This window comes from Canis lupus, chromosome 18, assembly GCF_011100685.1.
Source record: "Canis lupus familiaris isolate Mischka breed German Shepherd chromosome 18, alternate assembly UU_Cfam_GSD_1.0, whole genome shotgun sequence".
NCBI lineage: Eukaryota > Metazoa > Chordata > Mammalia > Carnivora > Canidae > Canis > Canis lupus.
Window position 1 is genome coordinate 15,122,953 of NC_049239.1, and position 26,239 is coordinate 15,149,191.

Here is a 26,239-nt window from a genome sequence, read left to right on the forward strand (position 1 = left end):
CTTTCTTTCTCTTTAAGGTTTTATTTTATTTATTTATGAGAGACACAGAGAGAGGCAGAGACACACACAGAGGGAGAAGCAGGCTCCCTGTGGGGAGCCTGACAGGGGGCTCCATCCTGGGACTCCAGGATCACGCCCTGGGCTGAAGGCAGACGCTTAACTGCTGAGCCACCCGGGTGTCTCCTTGCATTTCTTAATAGATTTCCTACATATGTTATAATCTGTAAAGATTATATTATTTAGTTCTGTATGTTTTTAAGCTTTATATAAATTGATTTCTATAGCAGTATTCTGGAGACAATAGACAATAAGATGCTTTTGAGATTCACCTATATCATTGCAAGTAGCTACAATGCGTTGTTGTAATGCTTTATAGCATTCCATTGGTAATATACTATAGTTTTTTTGATCCATTGTATTTTTTTAAAGATTTTATTTATTTCACAGAGAGAGAGGTAGAGACACAGGCAGAGGGAGAAGCAGGCTTCCTGCAGGGAGCCCGATGTAGGACTCGATCCCGGGACTCTGGGATCTCGCCCTGAGCCAAAGGCAGACGCTCAACCCCTGAGGCGCCCCTAATCCATTTATTCTTTTTTTTTTTAAGTTTTTTTTTTTTAATTTTTATTTATTTATGATAGTCACACAGAGATAGAGAGAGAGAGAGGCAGAGACACAGGCAGAGGGAGAAGCAGGCTCCATGCACCGGGAGCCCTACGTGGGATTCGATCCCGGGTCTCCAGGATCGCGCCCTGGGCCAAAGGCAGGCGCCAAACCGCTGCACCACCCAGGGATCCCTAATCCATTTATTCTTGATGAACTTCGGGACTGTTAGTGTTTGCTGTCATGAACAGCCTGTGACCCCCCTTGGATCTACATCCTGGCGCACCTGGACAAGAGCTGCTCTAGGAGGGGCCTCTGCATCATAGCGCAGAAACATGCTTGTATCATCAAGATAATTCCAAATAGTTTTCCCAAAGTGGATGTTCTAATTTACGCTCCCTACATCACCGTCTTGTTTGTATCCTCGCCAGCCCTCGATGTTATCCAACTTCCTTTTACCAGTCCGGTACGCGTCGAACGGCATTTTCTTGCAGTTTTAATTCGTTTACAGGATTGCTGAAGAGGCTGAGAATATTTTCAGATGTTTATTGGCCGTTTGTCTTTTCCTTCCTTGAAGTGCCTGTTGAGGGATAGCTCAGACTTCAGAGCCTGGGCCTCAGGGACAGAAGTCCCAGCCTAGAGTCTAGCTTCCAAGCTACAACAGCAGTTGCGTGGCGGCCTCCCCGCACCTGCACCCCGTCTTACTCGGCGGCTCTCCCTCTCCTGCCCGAGGGACTCTGTCAGGCCGGCAGAGAGGGGGGAGCTCAGGATGCAGCTCAGGATCCCAGCATCCTTCCGGACCCACAATCCGGGGAGGAAAGTGCGGTTTTCCCGCCCCGCGGCCCGCGCTGTGCTGCAGGCAGGGGGTCCTCTCCACTGCACCCCCTGCAATTACGCAAGCCCCTCTGTTATCAGTTCATCCTGTTATTAGACCCCGAGGTCTCATTCACCGGATCAACAAGTTCCGAGCTGGGTGCTAGAGACAAAAACAGGAAAAGGCAATCAGGCCCAGCCCGCGGCTGCCGGGGTGGGGAACCCGCCGGCGCGCCCTCAGGGGGCTCCGCACTGACGCCCGGGCATCCGCGAGGCCCCGCCCCCGCCACTAGGCCCCGCCCACACCACCGCGAAGCCCCGCCCACACAGTCACGAGGCCCCGCCCGTATCGCCGCGAGGTCCGCCCCCGCCCCGAGGCCCCGCCCACACAGCGAGGCCCGCCCCTTCACCACGAGGCCCCGCCCACACAGCGAGGCCCCGCCCCCGCCGCCGCGGCTTCCTCGCTCCACGCCCGGGGTCGCCCCCTACCGGAGGCGCGTCACCCGACCGCGCCGGGCGGAGGGGGTGGAGCCCGCCGGCCGCGACGCCGCCCGGTCGCCTAGCAACGTCCCCACGCAGCGCCATGCAAGCGGGCGGCAGCCGGGAGCTGGAGGCCAGGAATTATTTGGAGAAACATCGGATTATGGAGCTGCTGAGCTACCTCACCAGCGCTCTGCTCTTCTTCCGGCCTGGTGAGAGTCTTGCCTGCCCCTCCGGCGCTCGGTTCCCCCCAGCCCGGTCTCCCGCGCGGCCGCCGGCTCCCTTCCCGGGACCCCCGCCCCGCGCTCGCCCGCGTCTCGGCCGGCGCCGCGGCCTCCGTCACAGGCCGCCTCTCCCGGGGCTGGCGTGGCCGGGGCGCGGGCGAGCGCGGGGGCCCGGCGGTGGGAGGGAGGCCGGGGGGCGGATGGGGAGGAAGTACGGATCTCACGGCGCGGCGCGCGGGGGAGAAATAATAAATGAATAATAACGAATAGCATCCCTCTGCCTGGCAACTAGCAGGTGTCTCTTCTTTTTAAGATTCTATTTATTTATTCACGAGAGACACAGAGAGAGGCGGAGACACAGACACAGGGAGAAGCAGGCTCCAGGCAGGGAGCCCGACGCGGGACTCGATCCCGGGACCCCGGGGTCACGACCCGAGCCGCAGGCGGACGCTCGACCCCCTGAGCCACCCGGGCGTCCTCCAGCAGATGTTTCATTTTGATTTATTAAAGCATACCTACGAGGTTTTTTTTTTTTTTTAAGATTTATTTTTATTTACGATAGAGAGAGAGAGAGAGGCAGAGACACAGGCAGAGGGAGAAGCAGGCTCCATGCGGGGAGCCCGACGCGGGACTCGATCCCGGGTCTCCAGGGTCGCGCCCTGGGCCGAAGGCAGGCGCCAAACCGCTGCGCCACCCAGGGATTCCCCCTACGAGGTTTAAAATCAAAAACTACTCCAGGGCTCATAGTGAATGACAGCATTTCCCTCCCTGTCCCGGATCCCTGCTCTACAGAACAAATGATTTCCAGCTCCTTTAGCTGTTGACCCCGATGTTCCTAAATCACAGACTTGTGCCTGCTACTTACTAACGTCCCCCCAGCCCTCCAGGTCCAGATTCAGCTTTATACTAGGTAAGGTGAGACTTCAGCTCTCCTACACACGTGCACGCGCGTGGGCGTGGGCACGCTCACACCTGTTCCCCCTCACCCCCACCTTGCCAATAAGGTTAGAATTCGATTTTGGTGTGGCCAGTATTCAGAATTTACATTATTATTATCATTAGGCAAATATCCACAGCTGGTGCATACAGTAGGATGGCCGTAGCAGGAAGATGCTAGGATTATGTCCTTTCTTGATTTCCCTGAAGTTCATAATACTACATTTTAAATTTTTTTTAAGATTTTTATTTATTCATGAGAGACACAGAGAGAGGAAGAGGCAGAGACATAGGCAGAAGGAGAAGCAGGCTCCATGCAGGGAGCCCGACGTGGGACTCGATCCTGGGTCTCTAGGGTCAGGCCCTGGGCTGAAGGCAGGTGCTAAACCACTGAGCCACTGGGGCTGCCCCTTAAATGTTTACTTACATTTTCTGTGTCATTACCACTGATTCATCAATATCCTCTTTTTTGTCCTAAGCAGAGATCTCCTCTCAGTAGGAAAGGAGATTCATCCGGAACTCACCACCCTCGCACATCCCCCAGCTCTCTGTTCTCGGCTCCCAGCTGGCCCGATGGCTCAGCCACTCTGCTGGATGGCTGGACTTCAGGGGTTTCCCTCTCTCCGACACTAATCCTCTTCACCTCTCTCCTGTGCTTACAGCCTGTTTGTTTTATGGTCTTGGGTGGCCCTCTGTTTTTGCTTTTTTTTTCCCTCTTCCTCTAGGGGGACATATCCTCTAGATATGGCTCCCTGAGAGTGTGCTTCATTGGAGCAGTAAATATTTTGAGAACTCCTATCTGAAAAATGTCTCATCCTACACTCAAATATGACGATAACTAGGGTAGATACAATTCCTGGTTAGAGAATATTGCCCTCAGAATTTGGAGGGCATTGCACCATTGTCTTCTAGTTGCCACTGTTGCTCTGAAGAGTCTGATGTCAAGACATCATCAGGTTCTTGATGTGTTTAAGACTTTTTTTCTTCCTCTGGAAGTTTTTAGGATTGTCTTTTTATTTTATCCCTGGTGTTCTAAATGTTTATATGCCTTGAAGTGGGTTCATCTTTGTTTTTCCTAATCCACTGTGCTGGTAGGTACTTTGTGGTCTTTCTTAATTTGTAGATTTTTTTTTTTTCTGTCTCCTGCTTCTTTCCTGGCCTCCTCCTCTCAAGCTCTTTCTGATGTCAACCAACGTAGTATCTCAGGGATTCATTTTTTCCTTTTAACATAAAAGGTTTTGAACTCACCTGTGGGAGATGAATTAACCTGTGGAAGGCATGATGGGGAAAAGAGAATCCAAGATAAAGACACATTCTCTCAGCAGAGAATAGGAAGGGGAAGTCTGGTAGCAGATACACGGTTAATAACACAATCCCATCACATTCAGAATTTAAATAATTATTGTAAGAAACTGAGATGCTGTTACCTTACCTCCTGTAACAGTGTAAATTTCTTGAGACATCTCTGCAAACTCCAAAGAGGATGGGGAGGGCAGGGCAAACCACGGGGGAAGAAATACTGAGGAAGAGCCAAGGGGTTTGGCTGGCGTCCCAGGTACAGGGCAGTGCATCTCAACGTTCCCTGCCCGGATCCCCTGAGGAGCAGAGGAGAGAGGACTTGTACTTTTGGTGTCAGACCTTAGCCTGATGCTGCTAACAAGTTTCTTTGGAATAACTTGTTTTACCCTAAAAATTTACAAGTCTTGTTCTCCTACAGATCTATCCATTTCTTACTATAAACGTCACATTTTTCTCACCTCGATATGATTCATTCTCAGGAGGAAACACTATGTTCTCTTGGGTCTTTATGAAACCTCTGGCATTATGACATGTATCCCAGTTTGAAAACCTTGGATTGTAAGGGATTTATGGAAAATAAGACCACACAGTTTGATTGCATTCCTGCTGTTGAGGGGACAGGTCTACAATCCCTCATCTTCAACTTCAAAATTGTAAACGCTCTGAAAACCAACAGATTTTCATAACTCATTTAACAGCAAAACCTAACATAACCCGAAGTCATTCGGTAGGAAAATGTGTCACTTCCCAGTGACAGTTCTGTGCTGTAGAAAGAGACAGTATAAATGCTTAGGGGAGGCCTTTCATAAAATTAGAATTTCATTTTTAAAAAGGAGACAGTTGTAACCCAGATGAGAGATGCTGCTGAGTGAAGATAAGATATCTTTGAGAGGGACACCTGGGTGGTTCAGTGGTTAAGTGTCTGCCTTTGGCTCAGGTCATGATCCTGGAGTCCCAGGATCGAGTCCCACATCAGGCTCCCTGCATGGAGCCTGCTTCTCTCTCTGCCTGTGTCTCTGTCTCTCATGAATAAATAAATAAAATCTTTAAAAAAAAAAGATATCTTTGAGAGTTATAGAGGTGGAAAACTCTAGAGACTATCATAGCTGAGTAGGTTTGGGGAGTCCAGTGCTTCCCATATTTCAGTTAGAGTATGATAAAGCCTGCAAATTTTAGGGAACACACTGCCTTGACTTATACTAGCTGTGGGTCTTAGGAAACTGTTGGTTATGTGGAATACCAAGCACGTAGTGAGGGCTCAATAAATATTAGCTATTATTAAGATGTTGAACTTGAGGTTTTGTTTCCCTTGGAAAACTGTCATTATCAGCTGAATTTTATATAATAACTTAGGTGGATAGTAACATTTGGATCTTCCCTTCATGTTTTATTTCTTTATTTTTTTATTTTAAATTTTTTTTAACAAATTTTTTAAATTCAATTTTTTTTTTTTAAGATTTATTTATTTATTTATGATAGAGAGAGAGGCAGAGACACAGGAGGACGGAGAAGCAGGCTCCATGCCGGGAGCCCAACGTGGGACTCGATCCCCGGACTCCAGGATCGCGCCCTGGGCCAAAGGCAGGCGCTAAACCGCTGAGCCACCCGGGGATCCCCCTATTTTAATTTTTAAAAATATTTTATTTTTTTATTTGAAGGAGCCAAGTGAGTGAGCACGGGCTAGGAAGGGTTAGAGGGAGAGGGAGAAGTAGACTCCTCGCTGAGTAAGGAGCCTGATGCAGGGCTTGATCCCAAGATCATGACCTGAGCTGAAGGCAGATGCTTAAGCAACTGAGCCACCCAGGCACCTCCCTTCCTGTTTTAAAAAGTTAAATCTTTTGGGGTGGCTTGCTGGCTCAGTCGGTGTAGCACACAACTCCTGTTCTCGGGGTTGTGAGTTTAAGCCCCATGTTGGATAGAGAGATCACTTAAAAATAAAAAATTATTGGAGTTAATATCTTTTTTTAAAAGATATGAAGGTATAAAGAGAGAGAGCGCAAAGCAGAGGGAGGCAGGCGGAGGGAGAGGGAGCATCAGATGCCCAAGGAGCAGGGAGTCCCATGTGGGGCTCCATCCCGGGACCCTGAGATCATGACCCTGAGCCGAAGGCAGACACTTAACTGGCTGAGCCACCCAGGTGCCTAACGTTAATACCTTTATTATTTCTGTTGTAAGCATTTTCAAAATATTTTGAGATGCAGGCAGAGTATAAATTATAGATTCCAGACATAAGCATTATAACATCTCGTGCGGTCTGAAGGATATACAGTAAAAATCCTTCATCAGAGAAACACCGCAAGTTCCATTAACATTATTTACTTACCATGTCCTTAAAAAGTAGTGAACTGAGGGGATCCCTGGGTGGCACAGCAGTTTAGCACCTGCCTTTGGCCCAGGGCCCAATCCTGGAGACCCGGGATCGAATCCCACGTTGGGCTCCCGGTGCATGGAGCCTGCTTCTCCCTCTCCTTGTGTGTGACTATCATAAAGAAAATTTTAAAAAAAGAAAAGAAAAAAGTAGTGAACTGAAATTCAAAGTTGGCCTTTTTTCTCTTTCTGAATTTGATAAATAGTTTAGAGAGAAGCAACAGAAGATTGCATACATGGTGTGACTGCCTTTAGTAACCCATTTGTTTCTACAGTCTGTTAAAATCTGTTCAAAAAGGCACGAGAGATTTTTTTTTTTTTTTAAGATTTTATTTATAGGGACACCTGGGTGGCTCAGCAGTTGAGCATCTGCCTTCGGCCCAGGATGTGATCCTGGAGTCCCGGGATCGAGTCCCACATCAGGCTCCCTGCATGGAGCCTGCTTCTCCCTCTGCCTGTGTCTCTGCCTCTCTCTCTGTGTGTCTCATGAATAAATAAATAAATTTTTTAAAAAAGGTCTAAAATATATAAAGAACACCTACAATTCAGTAACAAAAAATCTGATTTAAAAATGGGCAAGGCAGGCTCCAGACTGGCTCATTTGGAAGCATGCGACTCTTGATCTTGTGTTTGTGAGTTTGAGCCCCACATTGGGCATAGAGATTACTAAAAAAAATAAATAGACTTAAAAAAAATGGGCAGAGGAACAAAATAGACATTTTTTCAAAAGAAAAAAAAAGACCTACAATTGCTTGCAGGTACATACAAAGATGTTTAACACCATTAATCATCAGGAAAATGCAAATCAAAACCAGGAGATACCACCTCACACATCAAAATGGCTGTTACAAAAGAGGCAAAGATAACAAGTAAGAATGTGGAGAAAAAGGGACCCTCATGCACTGTTGGTAGGAATGTAATTTAGCGCAGCCACTATAGAAAATATTACGGGGGTTACTCAAAAAATTAAAATCAGAACTGCTGTGTGCTCCAGCATTTCCACTTCTGGGTATATATCCAAAGGAAATGAAATCAGGATATGAAGGAGATATTAGCACTCTCCTGTTTATTGCTGCATGATTCACAATAGCCAAGATAAGGAAACAATCTAAGCATCTGCCTACAGATGAATGAATAAGAAGATGTGGTATATTTATACAATGGAATATTATTCAGCCATGAGAAAGGAGATCCTGCCATTTGCAACATGGATGCCTCTTGAGGATATGCTAAGTGAGCTCAGTCAGAGAAGGACAAATACTGCATATCACTTATATGAGGAATCTAAAGAAGCCAAAGTTGTTAAAACAGTAGAATGGTTACTGGGTGGGAGGTGGGGGGGTTTAGAGCTGTTCCTCCACCTGCAACTAGTAGAGAAGTCTTGGAAATCCAATGCACAGCATAGTGCTTACAGTATTACTGTATTATAAACATCAAGCTTGCTAAGAGACTAGATCTTAATTATTCCCACCCCAAAAAAGAAATAATTATGTGATGTGATAAAGATGTCAACTAATGTTAGTGACAGTCATACTGCAAGATATAAATGTATCAAATCAACATGTTATCTTATACAATGGTACATGTCAGTTATATCTCAAAAGAAGTCCTTAAACTTTTGGAGGTATATGCTCAAATATTTATTAATGAATATTATCACTGTAATTTACTTCCAGATAATACAGGAAGGAGGGGACTTGGGTGAGATGATGGTGAAATGAAACTGGCCACAGATTTTAAGTTAAAGTTGATTGATGGGTTCATTATACTTTCCTACTTTTATAAATTTATAAAATTCTCAAGAAAAAGTTTTTATATTTTTATTTTTTTAAAGATTTTATTTATTATTCATGAGAGGCACAGAGAGAAAGAGGCAGAGACATAGGCAGAGGGAGAAGCAGGCTCCCTGCAGGGAGCCCGACTTGGGACTCGATCCCGGGACCCCAGGATCACGCCCTGGGCCGAAGGCAGATGCTCAACTGCTGAGACACCCAGGGATCCCAAGAAAAAGTTTTTAAAAGAAATACATAATCACTGTGTGTGTGTAGTGGGTGGCATTCATATTTAAGCTGCTCCTGCTTCTGCTTAAAAAGCTGCGCCTTCTGCAGCTGCTTCCACCTGCATTATTTCTGGAAAATGGATTGATCTTTTTTTTATCTTTCATATTGCTTAAGTGAGAGATACCCTATTTATTCAAATTACTGCTTTTATGTTAGAAGTGAACACTTACGCTTCCTAATGGAAAAATATATTAGGGATCCCTGGGTGGCGCAGCGGTTTAGCGCCTGCCTTTGGCCCAGGGCGCGATCCTGGAGACCCGGGATCGAATCCCACGTCAGGCTCCCGGTGCATGGAGCCTGCTTCTTCCTCTGCCTGTGTCTCTGCCTGTCTCTCTCACTGTGCCTATCATAAATAAATAAATAAAATTAAAAAAAAAAAGAAAAATATATTAATCTAAGAGTCTCTGTTTTTATTTACATTTTATCCTTTCTTTTCGCTGACCACCTTCCCTGAATCATGCTGTACTTTTAAAAATTTATTTCTTTCAGTTTTTGACACTTGTCTGTAAATTAGAATCACCTGAGCAGCTTTAAAAAATACCCAGTGGACGCCTGGGTGGCTCAGCAGCTGAGCGTTGCCTTGGGCTCAGGGCATGATCCTGGAGTCCTGGGATTGAGTCCTGTATCAGGTTCCCCGCAGGGAGCCTGCTTCTCCGTCTGCCTATGTCTCTGCCTCTTTCTCTGTGTGTCTCTCATGAATAAATCAATAAAATTTTTTTAAAGAGTAATAAAAAATAAAAAAAATACCCAGGTCCCATATTTGGGATAGAGCACTTTCTATATGTGTTTAATGTATTGTTTTTCATGTAAGCAAGGTTTTCACCCAGTGCCTAGTACCTTGAACATAGTTATTTAATAATGACTATTTCCATTTGTGATAGATCTTAATTTTATATCAGAAAGAACTGAAACTATTCTTTTACAGAAAAACCAAGAGAGTATTTAATAACTATATTGGAACGACTGAGAATTGCCAAAATAACAGGCGTGGCCTTTCCTTTCTTTATGGATCACTCTAACATTGTGGCTATGTTTGAGATGATGGACACTTCAAGTAAAGGCACCATATCATTTGTGCAGTACAAAGAAGGTCAGTATCATCTACCAATTGAAGTAATAGTTTGCACTCATTCCATAACTTACCCTAGTTGAAAATAATGCTTCATAAATTTTCCTTTCTTCTCGTTGTGGTTTTATAGCCCTAAAAACCCTGGGTCTGTTGAATAAAGATGAAGTTTTAATAGATGATGGACATATAATAACTTTGGATAAATTCAGAGCTGAAGTGTAAGTTTATTTTTACATGACTGATACTTAAATAGTATGACATGATTTTGAAGTACAATGTAATTTAAAGTAATTTAAAACAGAAGTTCCTATCATTTGGCAAACATTTCATTGCCTTGAAACTTTCACCTGTCTAGAAAGCAAGGAGTGACAGTAAAGTCTGGAATTAGAAGTTCCGTGGGCAGCTTCATTCTTTTCTCAATGGGAAAGCCCAGCAATTCTCAAAAAATGAGGTAGAGAAGACCCAGTCTGCTAGAACTACAGAAAAACTTTGACCCCAAGACACTAGTTACAAAATCTCTCTATAAAATATGGAGTAATAGGGATGCCTGGGTGGCTCAGTGTTTGAGCACCTGCCTTTGGCTCAGGGCGGGATCCTGGATTCCCTGGATCGAGTCCCGCATCGGGCTCCCTACATGGAGCCTGCTTCTCCCTCTGCCTACGTCTCTGTATTTCTGTGTCTCCTGTGAATAAACCAATAAAATCCTTTTTTTTTTTTTTAAGATTTTATTTATTTATGAGAGACAGGGCAGGGGGGCAGAGACACAGGCACAGGGAGAAGCAGGCTCCATGCAGGGAGCCTGATGCAGGACTTGATCCCAGGTCTCCAGGATCATGCCCTGGGCCGAAGGCAGGCGCTCAACCACTGAGCCACCCAGGGATCGCCCCCCCCAATAAAATATTTAAATAAATAAATAAATAAAATGTGGGGTAATAGAAGTTTTCTCAAAGTATTTCCTCAAAATTATTTATTACCAAGTAAATATTTATTGATAGTATAAATTACAGGGCAGGGCACCTGGCTGGCTCAGTCAGTAGAGCATGCGACTCTTGATCTTGGGATTGTGAATTCAAGCCCCACGTTGGGTGTAGAGCTTACTTAAAACAAAACAAAAACAGTATAGGCTGCATGCCAGCTTCACAATTTTATTTATTTATTTATTTTTTAAGATTTTATCCATTCACTCATGAGAGACACAGAGAGGCCAAGACACAGGCAGAGGGAGAAGCAGGCCCCACACAGGGCAGGGAGCCCAGCATGGAACTCGATCCTGGGTCTCCAGGATCACGCCCTGGGCTGAAGGCGGCGCCAAACCACCGAGCCACCAGGGCTGCCCCAACCTGACAATTTTATTTTATTATTATTTTCTTTTTAAGATTTTATTTATTTATTCATGACAGGCAGAGACACAGGCAGAGGGAGAAGCAGGCTCCATGCAGGGAGGTTGACATGGGACTTGATCCCGGGTCTCGGATTCCGCCCTGGAGAAGGTGGCGCTAAGCCACTAGGCCCTCAGCCTCACAATTTTAGATTTGATGTATTACACCTTGAAAAGTACTAAGAAAAAAAAAAGTACTAACTAAATGCTAAGTCAGGAAAAAAAATGAATAAAATTTAATAGTTGTAGAAGGCTTTTAATCAATGTAACTCAATTTCTTTAAATATTTTGTTCTCTTAAGGACTTATTAATCAAGAAATCATTAGAGTCCAAAGCCATGGAAAAGTAGGAAGAATAAAAAGCTTAAGATTCCCAACTCATTGCCAGTTACATAAATATTAAACAAAAAGTGTTTAGTTCCCATCACTACCCTGGAGGAAGGACTGAAACACAGTACTCTGGCCTGAAATGTTTCATCCAAAAGGAAAGGCTGCCCACTGTCATATGGAATGGAACTAGGAAGGATTTTATTATTCATTCATTTATTTAAATATTTTATTTATTCATGAGAGACACAGAGAGGCCGAGACACAGGCAGAGGGAGAAGCAGACTCTATGCAGGGAGCCCAACATGGGACTTGGTCCCAGGTCGCCAGGATCAGGCCCTGGGCTGAAGGTGGCGCTAAACCGCTGAGCCACCTGGGCTGCCCAATTTATTTATTTATTTTAAAAAATTTACTTATGAGAGAGAGCAATAATGAGCACATGCGGGGTGGGGGGGTGGGAGAGAGAGAACCTCCAGCAGACTCCCTGCTGAGTGCAGAGCCCCAGCTTGGTTCTTAATATGAGGACCCTGAGATCATGACCTGAGCTGACAGCAGGAGTCCGATGCTTAACCCACTGAGCTACCTAGGCGCCCCTAGGAAGGACAAATATAAGGACATTTGTGGAAAAATGAAATCAATTCTATTTTAGTCACCATCTCATGTTCTCTTATAGGAAATACAGTGAATTTCCAAGCCAGATATAGGAACTTCTAATTATAAACATGCATTCTAAAGTGATTTTTTAAAAATTTATTTGCTGTGTTTGATTATCTACAACAGTTTCCCTTAATTAGCATAGGATGAAAATTTGTCGTAATTTATTATCTCTGCTCTTGTATCTTATTCAGTAGACATGTATTTCTAAATGCAATTATTCTGCATTTTCCTGGCTTCTGAGTTTTCTGTTTTTGTTTTCTTAGGAACAAGAGGACTGAGGAAATATGGTCATCATTTTAATTACACTATAAGTCCAAGATTAAATGATTCTGTAAAGTTTTCAACTGTCCAGTTTCATTAATTCAGAACATTGTCATTTAACTTGAAATCCAATTTGGCTTCCTCTTTGTTAAAACCCAAAACTCCAAAACAAAAAAAGATGCATTATTTTCCAGTGTTAGGCCAGTTTGTCCTCAAATTAAGCAGAATCTCAACATCTTGTTGAGCCAGTTTGTAAATTCCAACTTCATTTAATGCGGCTGTGGCAGAGGGCTGGCCTGAAGCTGACTGCAGGACATCCTTCAGAAGTAGGGCGGAACCAACATTCAGATTCAGAACAATACAGGCTTCTTTTACACTGTGGGGAAAAAAAAAGGCAGGAGGGAAATGAGATATCCTATATATATATATATATATCATCCACATTATTCCATAATATAGTCATTTTCAGAAAATAAACAGCTTCCCTACACTGCTAGTCCATATTGTCCTCTATAAAATATATTTATGGATTTATTATTTGGCTCTTTTAACACATTAGGACTATGTATTTATACAGTGTTTATATTTTATTAGATTACTGTAATGTAATAGGATCATTGTTTTCAATATGTATCTATTACCACCCAAAATATAACATTGATACTAACATAGTAACCTATTAAATGTAGCTAAGACTTGTGCTAGATTAGAATATGGAAAGAGAAACAAAAAAAAAAAAAAGAAAAAGAAAAAAATTCAGATAGCTTAACTTAAATTAGCAAAAATAATCTTGTTTTATAATAACTTTAAAAGAATGTTTTATAATCTCAAATTTGCCCCCAATAATTTAAATTTTAAATCAATTTCTAAAAATACTAAGAATTTTTCTTACATAAAGTTATGCTTTGAACCAAAATTAATAAATATTTAAGAAAACAAATTTTCTTCAGGCCTGGCATACTATTAGGTACTAAGCATATTTCTAATTTCTAATACTTATTGAGTATGGAAGAACTGCACTTGTTGCATTTTCTCTCTCCAGTAACAGGCAAATAGCATGGGATGCCTGGGTGGCTCAGCGGTTGAGCGTCTGCCTTCAGCTCAGGGTGTGATCCCGAGTTCAGGGATCCAGTCCTACATTGGGCTCCCTGCATGGAGCCTGCTTCTCCTTCTGCCTGTGTCTCTGCCTCTCTCTCTCTCTCATGAGTAAATAAATCTTAAAAAAAAAGAAAAAAAAGAAAAAGAAAGGCAAGGGCAGCCCAGGTGGCTCAGTGGTTTAACGCCGCCTTCGGCCCAGGGCGTGATCCTGAAGACCCAGGATCCAGTCCCACGTCGGGCTCCCTGCATGGAGCCTGCTTCTCCCTCTGCCTATGTCTCTGCCTCTCTCTCTCTCTCTGTGTCTCATGAATAAATAAAATCTTTAAAAAAATAAAAATAAAAAGTAAAGGCAAATAGGAGCATTAAACTAAATGCAAGAAATAAAAAGCCCAACACATCATTTAGATCCAGTTCTGATAAATAGAGGAAGGGGGTCATGGGTCGTGTCTTGGATTATCTGGGTATACAGTGCATGTCCTAAAATTTTAATTGATGCTCTGTTTATCCCAGCAAACATCACGAGAATCCAAGAATTGTTTAAAAAAAAAAAGGAATCCACCTCCTCTATAAACACTTGATACACTAGCAGTCATGGTTAAATATTGAGCTTACTGTTTAAAATAATTTTCCGGTCTCTTGCAATAGTGGGAGAACAGGGGGAACAGATTCCGCGTCATATCAAACTGCAACTGAGCTGCTCCTCCTTCATTGAAATGATTAGCAAGGATGATCTGCAACAAAGAGCAGTCATGTAACAGCTGCCTTTATCGTCACAGCCCGGACTACAGCCTGCTCTTACTCACTTCTTGGTAGATGTATACGTCCAGCTTCTCCACAAGCATCTGCCAGAAAATTTTAAATAAGGAGAAGCAGAGCTGCTGCTCCAGCTGCAGTGAGCGGTCTCTCAGCGTGAGCAGGAGCGGGCAGGCTGAGCTGGACAGCGACATCACTGCCTGCTCGGCCTGGGATGGCAAGGACAACCACCTGGAAGACACAAAGGCAGCAAGGCCCATGGCACATTAAGTTTTAGGAAAGATTCTCAAAACTTGGTGTGTTTTAAGACTTAACAAATCCTTTCAAATTCAGGGAAGTGCACTTTGGATGAGAAACAATGTACAGCCCAGCACAAAAACCTGTCTCAGAAAGTAAATATATTTATACTTTACCTCTGTATTAAATACTCCCTATGTGACGACGATGACACATAGTATTTTTTTTAATCTCCCTATGTTAATGTGACTTACTGAAATCATTATAAAACAGGCAAAATGTAAACCGTATTAGCATTTAAGACATCAGCTAACTTCATGATCTGATTTTCAGCAAAAGACCAGGGACTGAAAACACTTCCAAACTGCTTATAAATAGTCTGTGGGACAGGGACTCCGCTTGAACAGACGCACACAGAGGATACGGCGTGGCGAAGGTAACCGACATCCACACAGAACCATAAGGGTGGGATAAAGTGTACCAGGCACGCACAGAACACTACAGGAGCACCATGCTTTGGTACATGGCACCCAACCCCACATCATACACCAGTTCTCTGTATTTACAGATCCATCTGATGGTGAAATTATGACCACTTTATTCCAATTAAGAATGTATTAATATATTTTAGAAAGCTTTCTATCCGAAATAGTTCAAAATTTGTAGTACCAAGGGCCAAACTCTGCTTATCTGGACACCTTAGAAATGTGACTGCATATATCATCTTTCAATTTTTTTTTAACTTTTTAATCAGTAGTGCTCATCACATGTGCCCTCCTTAATCCCTGCCACCTATTTCACTCATTCTCCCACACCTTCCCCTCTGGTAACCATCAGTTTGTTCTCTAGAGTTCAGAGTCTGTTACATGTTCATTTGTTTTATGCCTTAAATTCCACATGAGTGAAATCATTTGGTATTTGTCTTTCTCTGACTTATTTCACTTAGCATTATACTCCCTAGCTCTATCCAGGTCTTGCAAATAGCAAGATTTCATTCTTTCCATTCTTTTTTATGGCTAAATAATACTCCACTGTCCATAATTTTATATATTCATTCCTTTGAATTAGTGTTTTTGTATTCTTTGGGTAAATACCCAGTAGGGCGATTGCTGGATCATAGGGTAATTCTATTTTTGAAATATAATTTGAGGTCTGCAATCTTGATGCTTCTAGCTATGCTTCCCCTCCCCCACTGTTTTGGCTATTCAGGGTCATTTGTGGTTCCATACAAATTTTAGGATTGTTTGTTCTAGCTCTGTGAAAAATGCCCTTGTATTCTGATAGGATTGCATTAAATGTATAGATTGCTTTGGATAGTATAGACATTTGAATATTTGTCCAGTGCATGAGTATGGAATGTCTTTTCTTTGTGTCATCTTTAATTTCTTTCAGCAGTGTTATTATAGTTTTCAAGAATATAGGTCTTTCACCTCTTCGGTTAGGTTTATTCTTAGGTATCTTATTATTTTTGGTACAAATGTAAATGGGATTGTTTTCTTAATTTCTTTTTCCACTGCTTCATTATTGGTATACAGAAATGCAGCAGATTTTTGTACATTGTGTATCCTGTGACTTTACTGAATTCATTAGCAGTTTGTTGGTGGAGTCTCTCAGGTTTTCTACATACAGTATCATGTCAACAACACATACTTAATGTTCTTCCTGACCTTAGGGGAAGAGGCTTTCAGTTTTCCCCCACTGAATATGATGTTCACTGTGGGATTTTCATATATGGCCTTTGAGGTATGTTGAGGTATGTTCCCTCTAAACCTACTTCATTGAGGGTTTTTATCATGATGGATGTTGTGCTTTGTCAAATATTTTTTCTGCATCTGTTGAAATGATCATATAGTTATCCTTTCTCTTAGTAATTACATTGTGACATTACGTGTCACACTGATTTGCAAATATTGAACTACTCTTCCCACTTGATTGTGGCGAATGACTTTTTTAAATGTGTTGTTGGGTTTGGTTTCATAGTATTTTATAGGTGCCCCCGATGGAGAAGCCTGAAGTGGTAAAGATGCACCTGGATTTTTGCATCTGTGTTCAGCAAGGATATTGGCCTGTAATTCTCTTTTTCTGAAGTGCCTTTATCTGGTTTTGGTTATCAGGGTCATGCTGGCCTTGTAGAAAGAATTAAGAAGCTTTCCTTCCTCTTCTATTTCTTGGAATAATTTCAGAAAAACAGGTATTTATCATCTTTCCATTTTTAGCAAACTGGATTTGGAAGCTGAGTTGTAAGAAAATACAGGAGGACTTACCTTTCTTTTTTATACAATTTTGCAGCTTCTTTAACTTCTCTAAAAACGTGGTCTACCTGGCGGGTCAACATGTCATGTTTTAAACGCTCCAGCAGGTTAATCATGTCATCAAAGACAGAACTTTCCATGGATGCTAGCTGTCCCAGCTGCAACTTACTCAGGGTGTTACTCTCTGCAAAGACCTCCAGTGCTGCCTGCTGAAGTTGAAGGAAGAACTGAAAGCAAAAATATGTCAACATAGTCATTAAAACCTTTTTCTTTTTAATATTTTATTCATTTATTCATGAGAGACAGAGAGAGAGGCAGAGACACAGGCAGAGGGAGAAGCAAGCTCTTCACAGGGAGCCTGATACCGGACTTGATCCCAGGACCCCAGGATCACCTGAGCCAAAGGCAGATACTCAACCACTGAGCCACCCAGGTGTCCCCAAATCCTTCTTCTCTAACAGCTTGAAGTATAATTCACACGACATCTCATTTGTTTAAAGTGGACAATTCAATGGCTTTAAGTGTATATTCAGAATTGTGCGTTGATCACTAGTCAATTTTAAACATTTTTAAAGATTTTATTTATCTGAGAGAGAGCGCAAGCAGGGGGAACAAGCAAGCAGAGGGAGAAGTAGGTTCCCCACTGAGCAGGGAGCCCGACACGGAGCTCAGTCCCAGAACCCCGGGATCAAGACCTGAACCGAAGACAGATGCTTAACCAATGAGCCACTCAGGTGCCCCTAGTTGTTTTCATTACCCTAAAAAGATACCCCACACTTAACCATCATCTCCCAATCCCTTCTCTGTGCCTCCCACCCCCCAAACCCTAGGCAACCACTAATCTTTGTCGACTTGACTGTCTGACTTCTTTCACTGAGCAGTTTTCAAGGTCCATCTGTATTGTAGCATGTATCTGTACTTAATTCCTTTTCATTGCTGAATAATAATATCCTATTGCGTTTACATTTTATTTATATATATATTTTTTATTTATCCATTCATCAGTTGACAGATAATTGGATTCTTTCCACTTTGTCTTTATGAATAATACTGTATGAACATTTGTGTGTGCGTCTTCATTTCTCTTGGACACCTCTAAGAGTAGTATTGCTGGATCATATGGTAATTCCATTTTTTGTTTTTTTAATTCCATGTTTAACTATTTGAGGATGGGCAGCCTGGGTGGCTCAGCGGTTTAGTGCTGCCTTTGGCCCGTGGCCTGGTCCAGGAGACCCGGGATCGGGTCCCGCACTGGGCTCCCTGCGTGGAGCCTGCTTCTCTCTCTGCCTCTCTCTCTTTCTGTGTCTCTCATGAATAAATAAAATCTTTAAAAAAAAAAAAAAACTATTTGAGGATCTATTTTCTACAGTGACTGTACCAGCATTCAAATTTCTCCACATCTGCACTAATAATTATTATCTTTTCATTATAGACATCTTAGTTTCTATTTAGTTGAATCTCACTGTGATTTTTTTTTTTTTTTTGAGGTTGAGAAAGTGTCAGTGCAAGCAGTAAGTAGGGAGGGATGGGAGAGGGAGAGAGAAAATCTCAAGCAGACTCCTCACCCAGTACGGAGCTCAATGTGGGGATCTCACAACCCTGAGATCATAATCTAGGTCGAAATCAAGAGTGACACACTCAGCCGACTGAGCCACCCAAGAGCTCCTTCTCACTGTGATTTTAATTTGCATTTGTGCGATGGCTAACTTCTCTGGGTATTCATTTTTTCTAGAGACAGACTGATCATTGTAGTAATAAATGCATCAGATTTATTAGAATTAAGAAAATTAAAATGTCATTTTTTACAATGGCATTTTAGGTAGAATTCATATTATTTTCAGAAAAAGTATTTTTTCTACCCTACAGAAAAATAATGCTATGGATAATTAGTAAGATTGTAAACAGCCTAAACTTTCATTAACAGGGGACCAGATGTGGCCACACTAGTGATTGTTCAGGGCTGGACTTGTGAGAGGCTGAGCTGGTATTCTCTGCTCAAACCATCTGAGAAGAGGCACTGGTCCTTTTGTGACTGCAGAAGGATAATGTGAGCTGGGAGCCACCGGTGGCCACACTTCCCAGAGCCGGCCTGAGAATGAAGCCAGGAGTGAAGTTTAGGGCAGCCTAATGCTTTCAGTTACACAATTTCCTCACCTCCCCAGCCCAGCCCCCAACCCCATTCAGGCCAAGTTCTATCACCTACAACTCAAAAATTCCTGACTCTGAAGGGCTGGGTATGTCGGGCTTGGCACAATCTGGCAATAGTCAGCCATTAGTGAAGAATCTAAATGAGTGGAAGGTGAACTCTGTCCACTCTTCTTTTTCCTATCTAGGAAATACAAGGGCTTTAATGATTTTTATTTTAAGCATTCACAAGCTGAAGGACCGTGAAGATGGTTAAATAATTTTTGATGTTAAACTATAATAACATACAAGGACAAAGAACTTCATGATTTGAAAAGTAATTCTAAATTACTTCTATTGACAGAAGGACCCGGTTAATTCAGCATCAGATTATAAATTTCCTAAGGATAGAGATGATGGCCAATTCATTGTTATTAACAGACTATGGCACCAAGTAAAGTAGTTAATGATGTTCCACAAATAATTTGCTGAAGCTAAAAATCTGGCCTTGAATGAGTCTCTTATTAGATCATCTGGCACAAGAATCAGGAATGACAATTTGTTTTATGACAAAGCTTAGCAGAAAACGGAACAGTATGGGGGCTGAGTGAAAAAAATACTTACTAAAATGAGGAAACCAACATATAAAAGTACACAATGAATAATGTATTCTAATTATGTGACTTTATAAACAAATGCATTGATTATACTCCACATTATATTCATTTTATGAAATAATTATTGTGTCTTATTTTCCTAGCTTAGTAGAATGATGCTATGTGCATGGATATCAGCTAATGTTTTTGCAGAAAAAAGGCTTTAATTAGTAAGTCCCAACCAAAGAGTTTAGATGAGAATAAACTATGATTGTGTTTATCAAGTTTTCATCATTTATATTTGTTATTAGTATACTTACTTTTGTTTCCTATATTTTGGTTTATTACCCTGTATTTTATATATATACATATATAAATATATGTATATATAAATATAATATAAATATTATATATAATATATTATATATATATATATGCACAGATTTCCAGACTCTCTCAAACCTAGGCGTTGAATATCTTTAAATGCCTGTTTGACTATATTTCACTTCTTTTATTTTTTATTTCATTAAAATCTGACAGTGTACACAGACATTTTAACTTACCTTGTCTATCTTTGTAACTCATCTGTACACACTCAAAAATTATGTTTTCTGGTATACTACGACATCACCAATCCTTAGTTCATCTTTCTAATCATTTTACACTGGAATTTTTCAATTCCCACTTTATCTACCACTTTTTATAAATGGTATTTTTAAGTCATATAAAAATTATAGGGTTTTTTGTTGTTTTACTTTCCAATTTTTATTTCATGACACAATCATATAATACTTTATAATGTATGTCAGTACAGTTCTTTTTAATATTTAATATGTATTTCACGGTTTTATGGTCATATTAATTCTTCGTTAATACTTCCTTGTTATGAAACCCACTTTATGGGACACACTGGTGAAAACCCAAGGTGATTTCTGTATCCATACAGATGATCGTAGAACAGTGAGTCCAAACCCAAGGGTACCCTGTCCAAGGAGTTCCTGGAAACCCTCTGAGATCATTCCAGTGTAAGATATCCAAAGGAATTAATCTATGCTAAGGCTATAAAAGCTAATTAAGCTTCTTCACTTTTGGCTACAAGTACATATTGGAAAATCTGGCTATGAAATGCCTTGATTGCCAATGTTTTCCTAGGATTAATAAAAAGAGTAAACAGAAATTACTAATTAATAATTATATTTAGGCGAGCACCTGGGTGGCTCAGTTTGAGCCCCACGTAGAGATTACATAAAAAAATAAAATAAAATAAAAATAATAATATTTATACCTTTTGAATGCCTTTAAAACATGAATAAATACAGGGGCACCTGGGTGGTGTAGCTGGTAAGCAACCAACTCTTGATTTCAGTACAGGTTATGATCTCAGGGTTGTGAGATCAAGCCCAATGTATACGATCAGCAGGAGTCCACTTGGGATTCTCTCTCTCCCTCTGCCTCTCCCTCAGCTCTTGTGTCCACATGCCGCACACATGGTGTCTCTCTCTCAAATAAATAAATCTTTAAAAAATAAATATATTTAGGCAGACCAAATCCGTCAACACATAGAATTGTGTGGAAAAAAGAAAGATAAATAAAATTCTTGGGACGTAAAAGGTCTTACAATACTTGCTAACCAGACCCAAGATTTTGATTTTTAGATTTATTTAAAAGATACCTCCCACCACAAGAAATTAACTCTTTTGAATGATGTGATAATGGTATTGTGGTTATGTTTTTTTTTTTAAAGGAATTCTTTTAGAGATACATTTTGAAATATTTATCATGAAGCATATCTAAGATATTCAAAATAGGGATGCGTGGGTGGCTCAGTGTTTGAGCGTCTGCCTTCAGCTCAGGGCGTGATCCTGGAATCCGGATCAGGTCCCACATGGGGTCCCCTGCAGGGAGCCTGCTTCTCCCTCTGCCTGCGTCTCTGCCTCTCTCTCTGTGGGTCTCTCATGAATAAATAAATAAATCTTTTTAAAAAATATTCAAAACAATCAAGGGTGTGGGATGAAGAAGAGGCTTAAAAAAAATTGGTTTAAGAACCTAGGTCATGGGCACATGGGAGTCTCTTTTATTCTATTTACTCATGTTTTGTTTCTTTTTTAAAGATTTATTTATTTATTTATTTATTTTATTATTTTTGTAAACATCCAGTTTATTTTTTTTTAATTTTTATTTATTTATGATAGGCACACAGTGAGAGAGAGAGAGAGGCAGAGACACGGGCAGAGGGAGAAGCAGGCTCCATGCACCAGGAGCCAACGTGGGATTCGATCCCGGATCTCCAGGATCGCGCCCTGGGCCAAAGGCAGGCGCCAAACCGCTGCGCCACCCAGGGATCCCTATTTATTTATTTTAGAGAGGGAGAGACAGAGTGGGATCAAGAGCGTAAGCAGGAGGGGCAGAGGGAGAATCCCAAGCCTGATGCAGGGCTCAATCTCACAACACTGAAATCACCACCGGAGCAGAAACCAAGAGTTGGACACTTAACTGACTGGGCCACCCAGGTGCCCCTCTATGTACTCCTGTTTTGAAGGCATTCAAAATGTATCAACTATTATTATTTTTATTTTATTTTATTTTTTAATGTAATCTCTGTGGGGTGTGAATTCAGGACCCTGAGATGAAGAGTCACATGTTCGTTCCACCAACCAGCCAGCCAAGCGCCCCTCAAATGTTCTTATTTTATCTTCCTTAAAGTCCTGGATTTTATTGACTTTGAAAGCACTATTCAGGGATCCCTGGGTGGCGCAGCGGTTTGGCGCCCGCCTTTGGCCCAGGGCGCGATCCTGGAGACCCGGGATCGAATCCCACGTCGGGCTCCCGGTGCATGGAGCCTGCTTCTCCCTCTGCCTGTGTCTCTGCCTCTCTCACTCTCTCTCTGTGTGACTATCATAAATAAATAAAAATTAAAAAAAAAAATTTGAAAGCACTATTCAATCTTAGCTTTTGCTGAGATGGTAATTACCATACATGAATATTTCCCAAGTCTAAAGAAGAAAAAGGTTCATTCTATAGACAACTATTTCATGAAAGGTTGTCTTTCTTTTCCAATGATTAAAATATTGAGATTATTTAACCATTTGAGACTTAGTTGAGAAAAATATGTAATTTAATCATATCCCCTAAGTTTGCCCTCATTGTTATTCTACCTAATGTGTAATTTCCGCATGCCATAAATTCAACATTTCAAAAGGTAAAACTGTGAAAACTGCTACTCTATTATTTAATATAAAGGTACATTAACAGAACACCTGGCTGGCTCAGTCAGAAGAGCATACAACTCTTGATCTCAAGGTCATGAGTTCAAGCCCCACACTTGGTGTAGATTAATAAAAAAATAATAATAAACTTAAAAAACATTAAAATAAATGAATAAAAGTACATTAACTTACAACATTGTCAGCCCAATCTGCCAGTACTGTTGAGATATAGTTCACAGCATTGAGAATTGCACAGTATCGAAAGCCAAGGGAAGCTCTACTCTCTTCTTTCATCACCTGAGTTAATCGTATCCTAAAATCATCTACTAAGTCCTTCTGTAACTCCAGGAACTGTAGCTTTCTGGAAGCTGTGGGAAGATTTTTATATCTGTCTGTGGAGAAAGTTAACAAGACATATGAAGGTTTGGGTTCTGTCCACAACACAGTTATAGATTTTCCCTACTGACATGCTTTAGTGCCTTTGTCAAAAAAAATCTATCACCAGGGCACTTGGATGGCTCAGTTGGTAAAGCATCAGCCTTCGGCTCAGGTCATGATCCCAGGGTCCTGGGATCCAGCCCTGCATCAGGCTCCTTGCTCAGTGGGAGGTCTGCCTCTCCCTCTCTCCCTCTCCCCTCTCTCTCAAATAAATTAATAAGTAAAATCTTTAAAAAAAAATCTATCACCATTCAAAATATGGACCTATTTCTTTACAAGGGTGTGGGTTTCACAAGTATATGTACTTGTCAAAACTCATTGAACTGTATACTTCAGATTTGTTTTTCACGTGTATAAATTACATCTCAATTTTTTTTAAGGCATGAGGAACTTATAGATGATCCCTGATTTATGATGCTTCAACTTAAAATTTTTCAAGTTCACAATAGTGCAAAGGCCATACCCATTCATAGAGACTACTTCAAACTTTTGATTTGGGTCTTTTCCTTGACTAGCAATATGGGGTACAACCATCTCATGATCCTGGGTGCAAGTGGGAGCAAGCCACAACTCTCAGCTGTGGTGGGATGGAGAGGGTAAACAACTGATGTGCTTACAGCCATCACAGAATGGCTGTACCCACACAACAATTCTGGTTTTTGCAAATAATTCAATAAATTATATGAGATAGGGGATCCCTGGGTGGCGCAGCGGTTTGGCGCCTGCCTTTGGCCCAGGGCGCGATCCTAGAGACCCGGAATCGAATCCCACGTCGGGCTCCCGGTGCATGGAGCCTGCTTCTCCCTCTGCCTATGTCTCTGCCTCTCTCTCTCTCTCTGTGTGACTATCATAAATAAATAAAAATTAAAAAAAAAATTATATGAGATAGTTAATAGTTTATTATAAATGCTTTTATGTTAGATGATTTTCCCCAACTATTGGCTAATGTAAGTGTTGTGAGCAAGTGAAACCTACTGTGATGTTCAATAAGTTAGGTATATTAGATGCATTTTTTTTTACCTAAAATATTTTGAACTTTGAATAGGTTTATCAGGAGGTAGCCCCTGATAAGTCAAAGATCTTTATGTACAAAAATCATCCCATTTCTTCAACAAAAAGAGGACTTATTTTTTACCGGGAGGAGGAGATGCCTGGGTGGCTCAGCTGGTTAAGCATCTGCCTTTGACTCAGGTCATGATCCTGGGTGCTAAGATCAAGCCCCCTGTTGGGCTCCCTCCTCAGAGGGGAGCCTGCTACTCCTCCCTACTTCCCTTTCCCTCTGCCCCCCACCCTCCCCTCATGCTCTCTCTCTCAAACAAAAATCTTTAAAACATGTATTAAATTAATTAATTAATTAAATGAAGGAAGAACTAGAAGAGATATACACTTAAGAATTTATAGGTGAGGGGTGCCTGGTGGCTCAGTTGGTTGAGTGTCAGACTCTTGGTTTCAGCTCAGGTTGTGATCTCAAGGTGGTGAGATTGAGCCCCAGTCAGGTTTCACTCTCAGTGCAGGGTCTGCTTGAGATTCTCTCTCTCTTCCTCTCCTGCTCCTCCCGTTCATGCTCTCTCTCTCAAATAAGTAAATAAAAATCTTAAAAAAGGGCGGGGGGGGGGGGGGCGGGGGGGGGGCAGGGAGGACGCCTGGGTGGCTCAGCAGTTAAGCATTTGCCTTCAGCCCAGGGTGTGATCCTGGAGACCTGGAATTGAGTCTCACATCAGGCTCCCTACATGGAGCCTGCCTCTCCCTCTGCCTATGTCTCTGCCTCTCTCTCTTTCTCTGTGTCTCTCATGAATAAGTAAATAAAATCTTTTAAGAAAAGAGAAGAGAAGAGAAGAGAAGAGAAGAGAAGAGAAGAGAAGAGAAGAGAAGAAAGAAAAGAAAAAAAAGAAAAGAAAGAAAAAAAAGAAAAGAAAGAAGAAAAGAAAAGAAAAGAAAAGAAAAGAAAAGAAAAGAAAAGAAAAGAAAGAAAAGAAAAGTAAAGTAGGGGAGAAAACAATGTAAACTTTTAAATTCAAACTTTTAAACTTTAGTAACAGATACCTGAAGGTTCATTAACATTAGATCACTTTTGTGTATATTTAAAAATTTCCCTATAAAAATTTTTGTTTTTGTTTTTTAAAAACTGAGTGAAAAGAATAATAATAAGGAATCCCTGGGTGGCTCAGCGGTTTAGCACCTGCCTTTAGCCCAGGGCATAATCCTGGAGTCCTGGGATCGAGCCCCACATTGGGCTCCCTGCATGGAGCCTGCTTCTCCCTTTGCCTATGTCTCTGCCTCTCTCTCTCTGTCTCTCATGAATAAATAAATAAAATCTTAAAAAAAAAAAAAAAAAACAGGAAAAAAACTTTAAAACTCAGGTCAATCTACTGAAGACACTTAAGCTGAATGGCAAGAGAATTAAAGTAATAAAATTAAATTCTCATTTAATTATTTTTATTGTAACCATTCAGGAATTTCCCCCTCATATATACCAGTGTTTAAGATCTTTTTTTTTTTAAGATTTTATCTATTTGAGAGAGAGAGGGGTGGCCCCGGTGGCGCAGCGGCTTGGCGCCGCCTGCAGCCTGAGGTGTGATCCTGGAGACCTGGGATAGAGTCCCATGTCAAGCTCCCCTGCCTGGAGCCTGCTTCTCCCTCTGCCTGTGTCTCTGCCTCTCTTTCTCTCTGTGTCTCTCATGAATAAATAAATAAAATCTTAAAAAAAAAAAGAAATCAATCTTATTTGAGAGAGAGAGAGAGAGAGAGCGCATGCAAGCAGGGGGAGTGGGAGAGGGAGAACCAGTCTCCCCACTAAGCAGAGAGCCTGACTCAGGACTCGGTCTTAGGATTCTGGGATTATGACCTGAGTCCAAGGCAGATGCTTAACTAACTGAGCCACGCAGTCGGTTAAGTTTTAAATTATTAAAAACCTGAAAGCTAGAATATTGTACTAGAGTCTACCAAAATAGAAACTGTATTTAAAGATATTATAATAACCACTAATACTAATACTAATTTTGTTGAACTACTTGAAAAAGTACCATATGAAGAATCAATACTTTTTTAAAATTTTTTTTTAAGAT

General features: G+C 41.4%; 2 protein-coding genes across 2 annotated transcripts in view; one reads left to right on the forward strand and one right to left on the reverse strand.

The window, feature by feature from the left end:
* The first annotated feature begins 1,917 nt into the window (after window positions 1-1,917).
* Window positions 1,918-12,549, forward strand: EFCAB10 (EF-hand calcium binding domain 10). Its single transcript, XM_038562740.1, has 4 exons — window positions 1,918-2,105; window positions 9,705-9,869; window positions 9,979-10,066; window positions 12,473-12,549. Exons 1-4 carry the CDS (start codon window positions 1,997-1,999, stop codon window positions 12,507-12,509), a joined length of 399 nt encoding a protein of 132 aa, XP_038418668.1. The 5' UTR covers window positions 1,918-1,996; the 3' UTR covers window positions 12,510-12,549.
* Window positions 12,288-26,239, reverse strand: part of RINT1 (RAD50 interactor 1) — a 34,064-nt gene continuing 20,112 nt past the window's right edge. The window contains 5 exon segments of the mRNA XM_038562736.1: window positions 12,288-12,846; window positions 14,181-14,299; window positions 14,372-14,552; window positions 16,823-17,037; window positions 22,929-23,128. Of these exon segments, the coding sequence (XP_038418664.1) occupies window positions 12,654-12,846; window positions 14,181-14,299; window positions 14,372-14,552; window positions 16,823-17,037; window positions 22,929-23,128 (908 nt within the window). The 3' untranslated portion in view covers window positions 12,288-12,653.

Bases quoted from the DNA above. Each gene is read 5' to 3' on its own strand.
- EFCAB10 (XM_038562740.1), top strand. From the start codon at position 1,997: ATGCAAGCGGGCGGCAGCCGGGAGCTGGAGGCCAGGAATTATTTGGAG. The intron at 2,106-9,704 runs GTGAGAGTCTTG...ATTCTTTTACAG, and splicing joins TCTGCTCTTCTTCCGGCCTG to AAAAACCAAGAGAGTATTTA. The intron at 10,067-12,472 runs GTAAGTTTATTT...TTGTTTTCTTAG, and splicing joins GATAAATTCAGAGCTGAAGT to GAACAAGAGGACTGAGGAAA.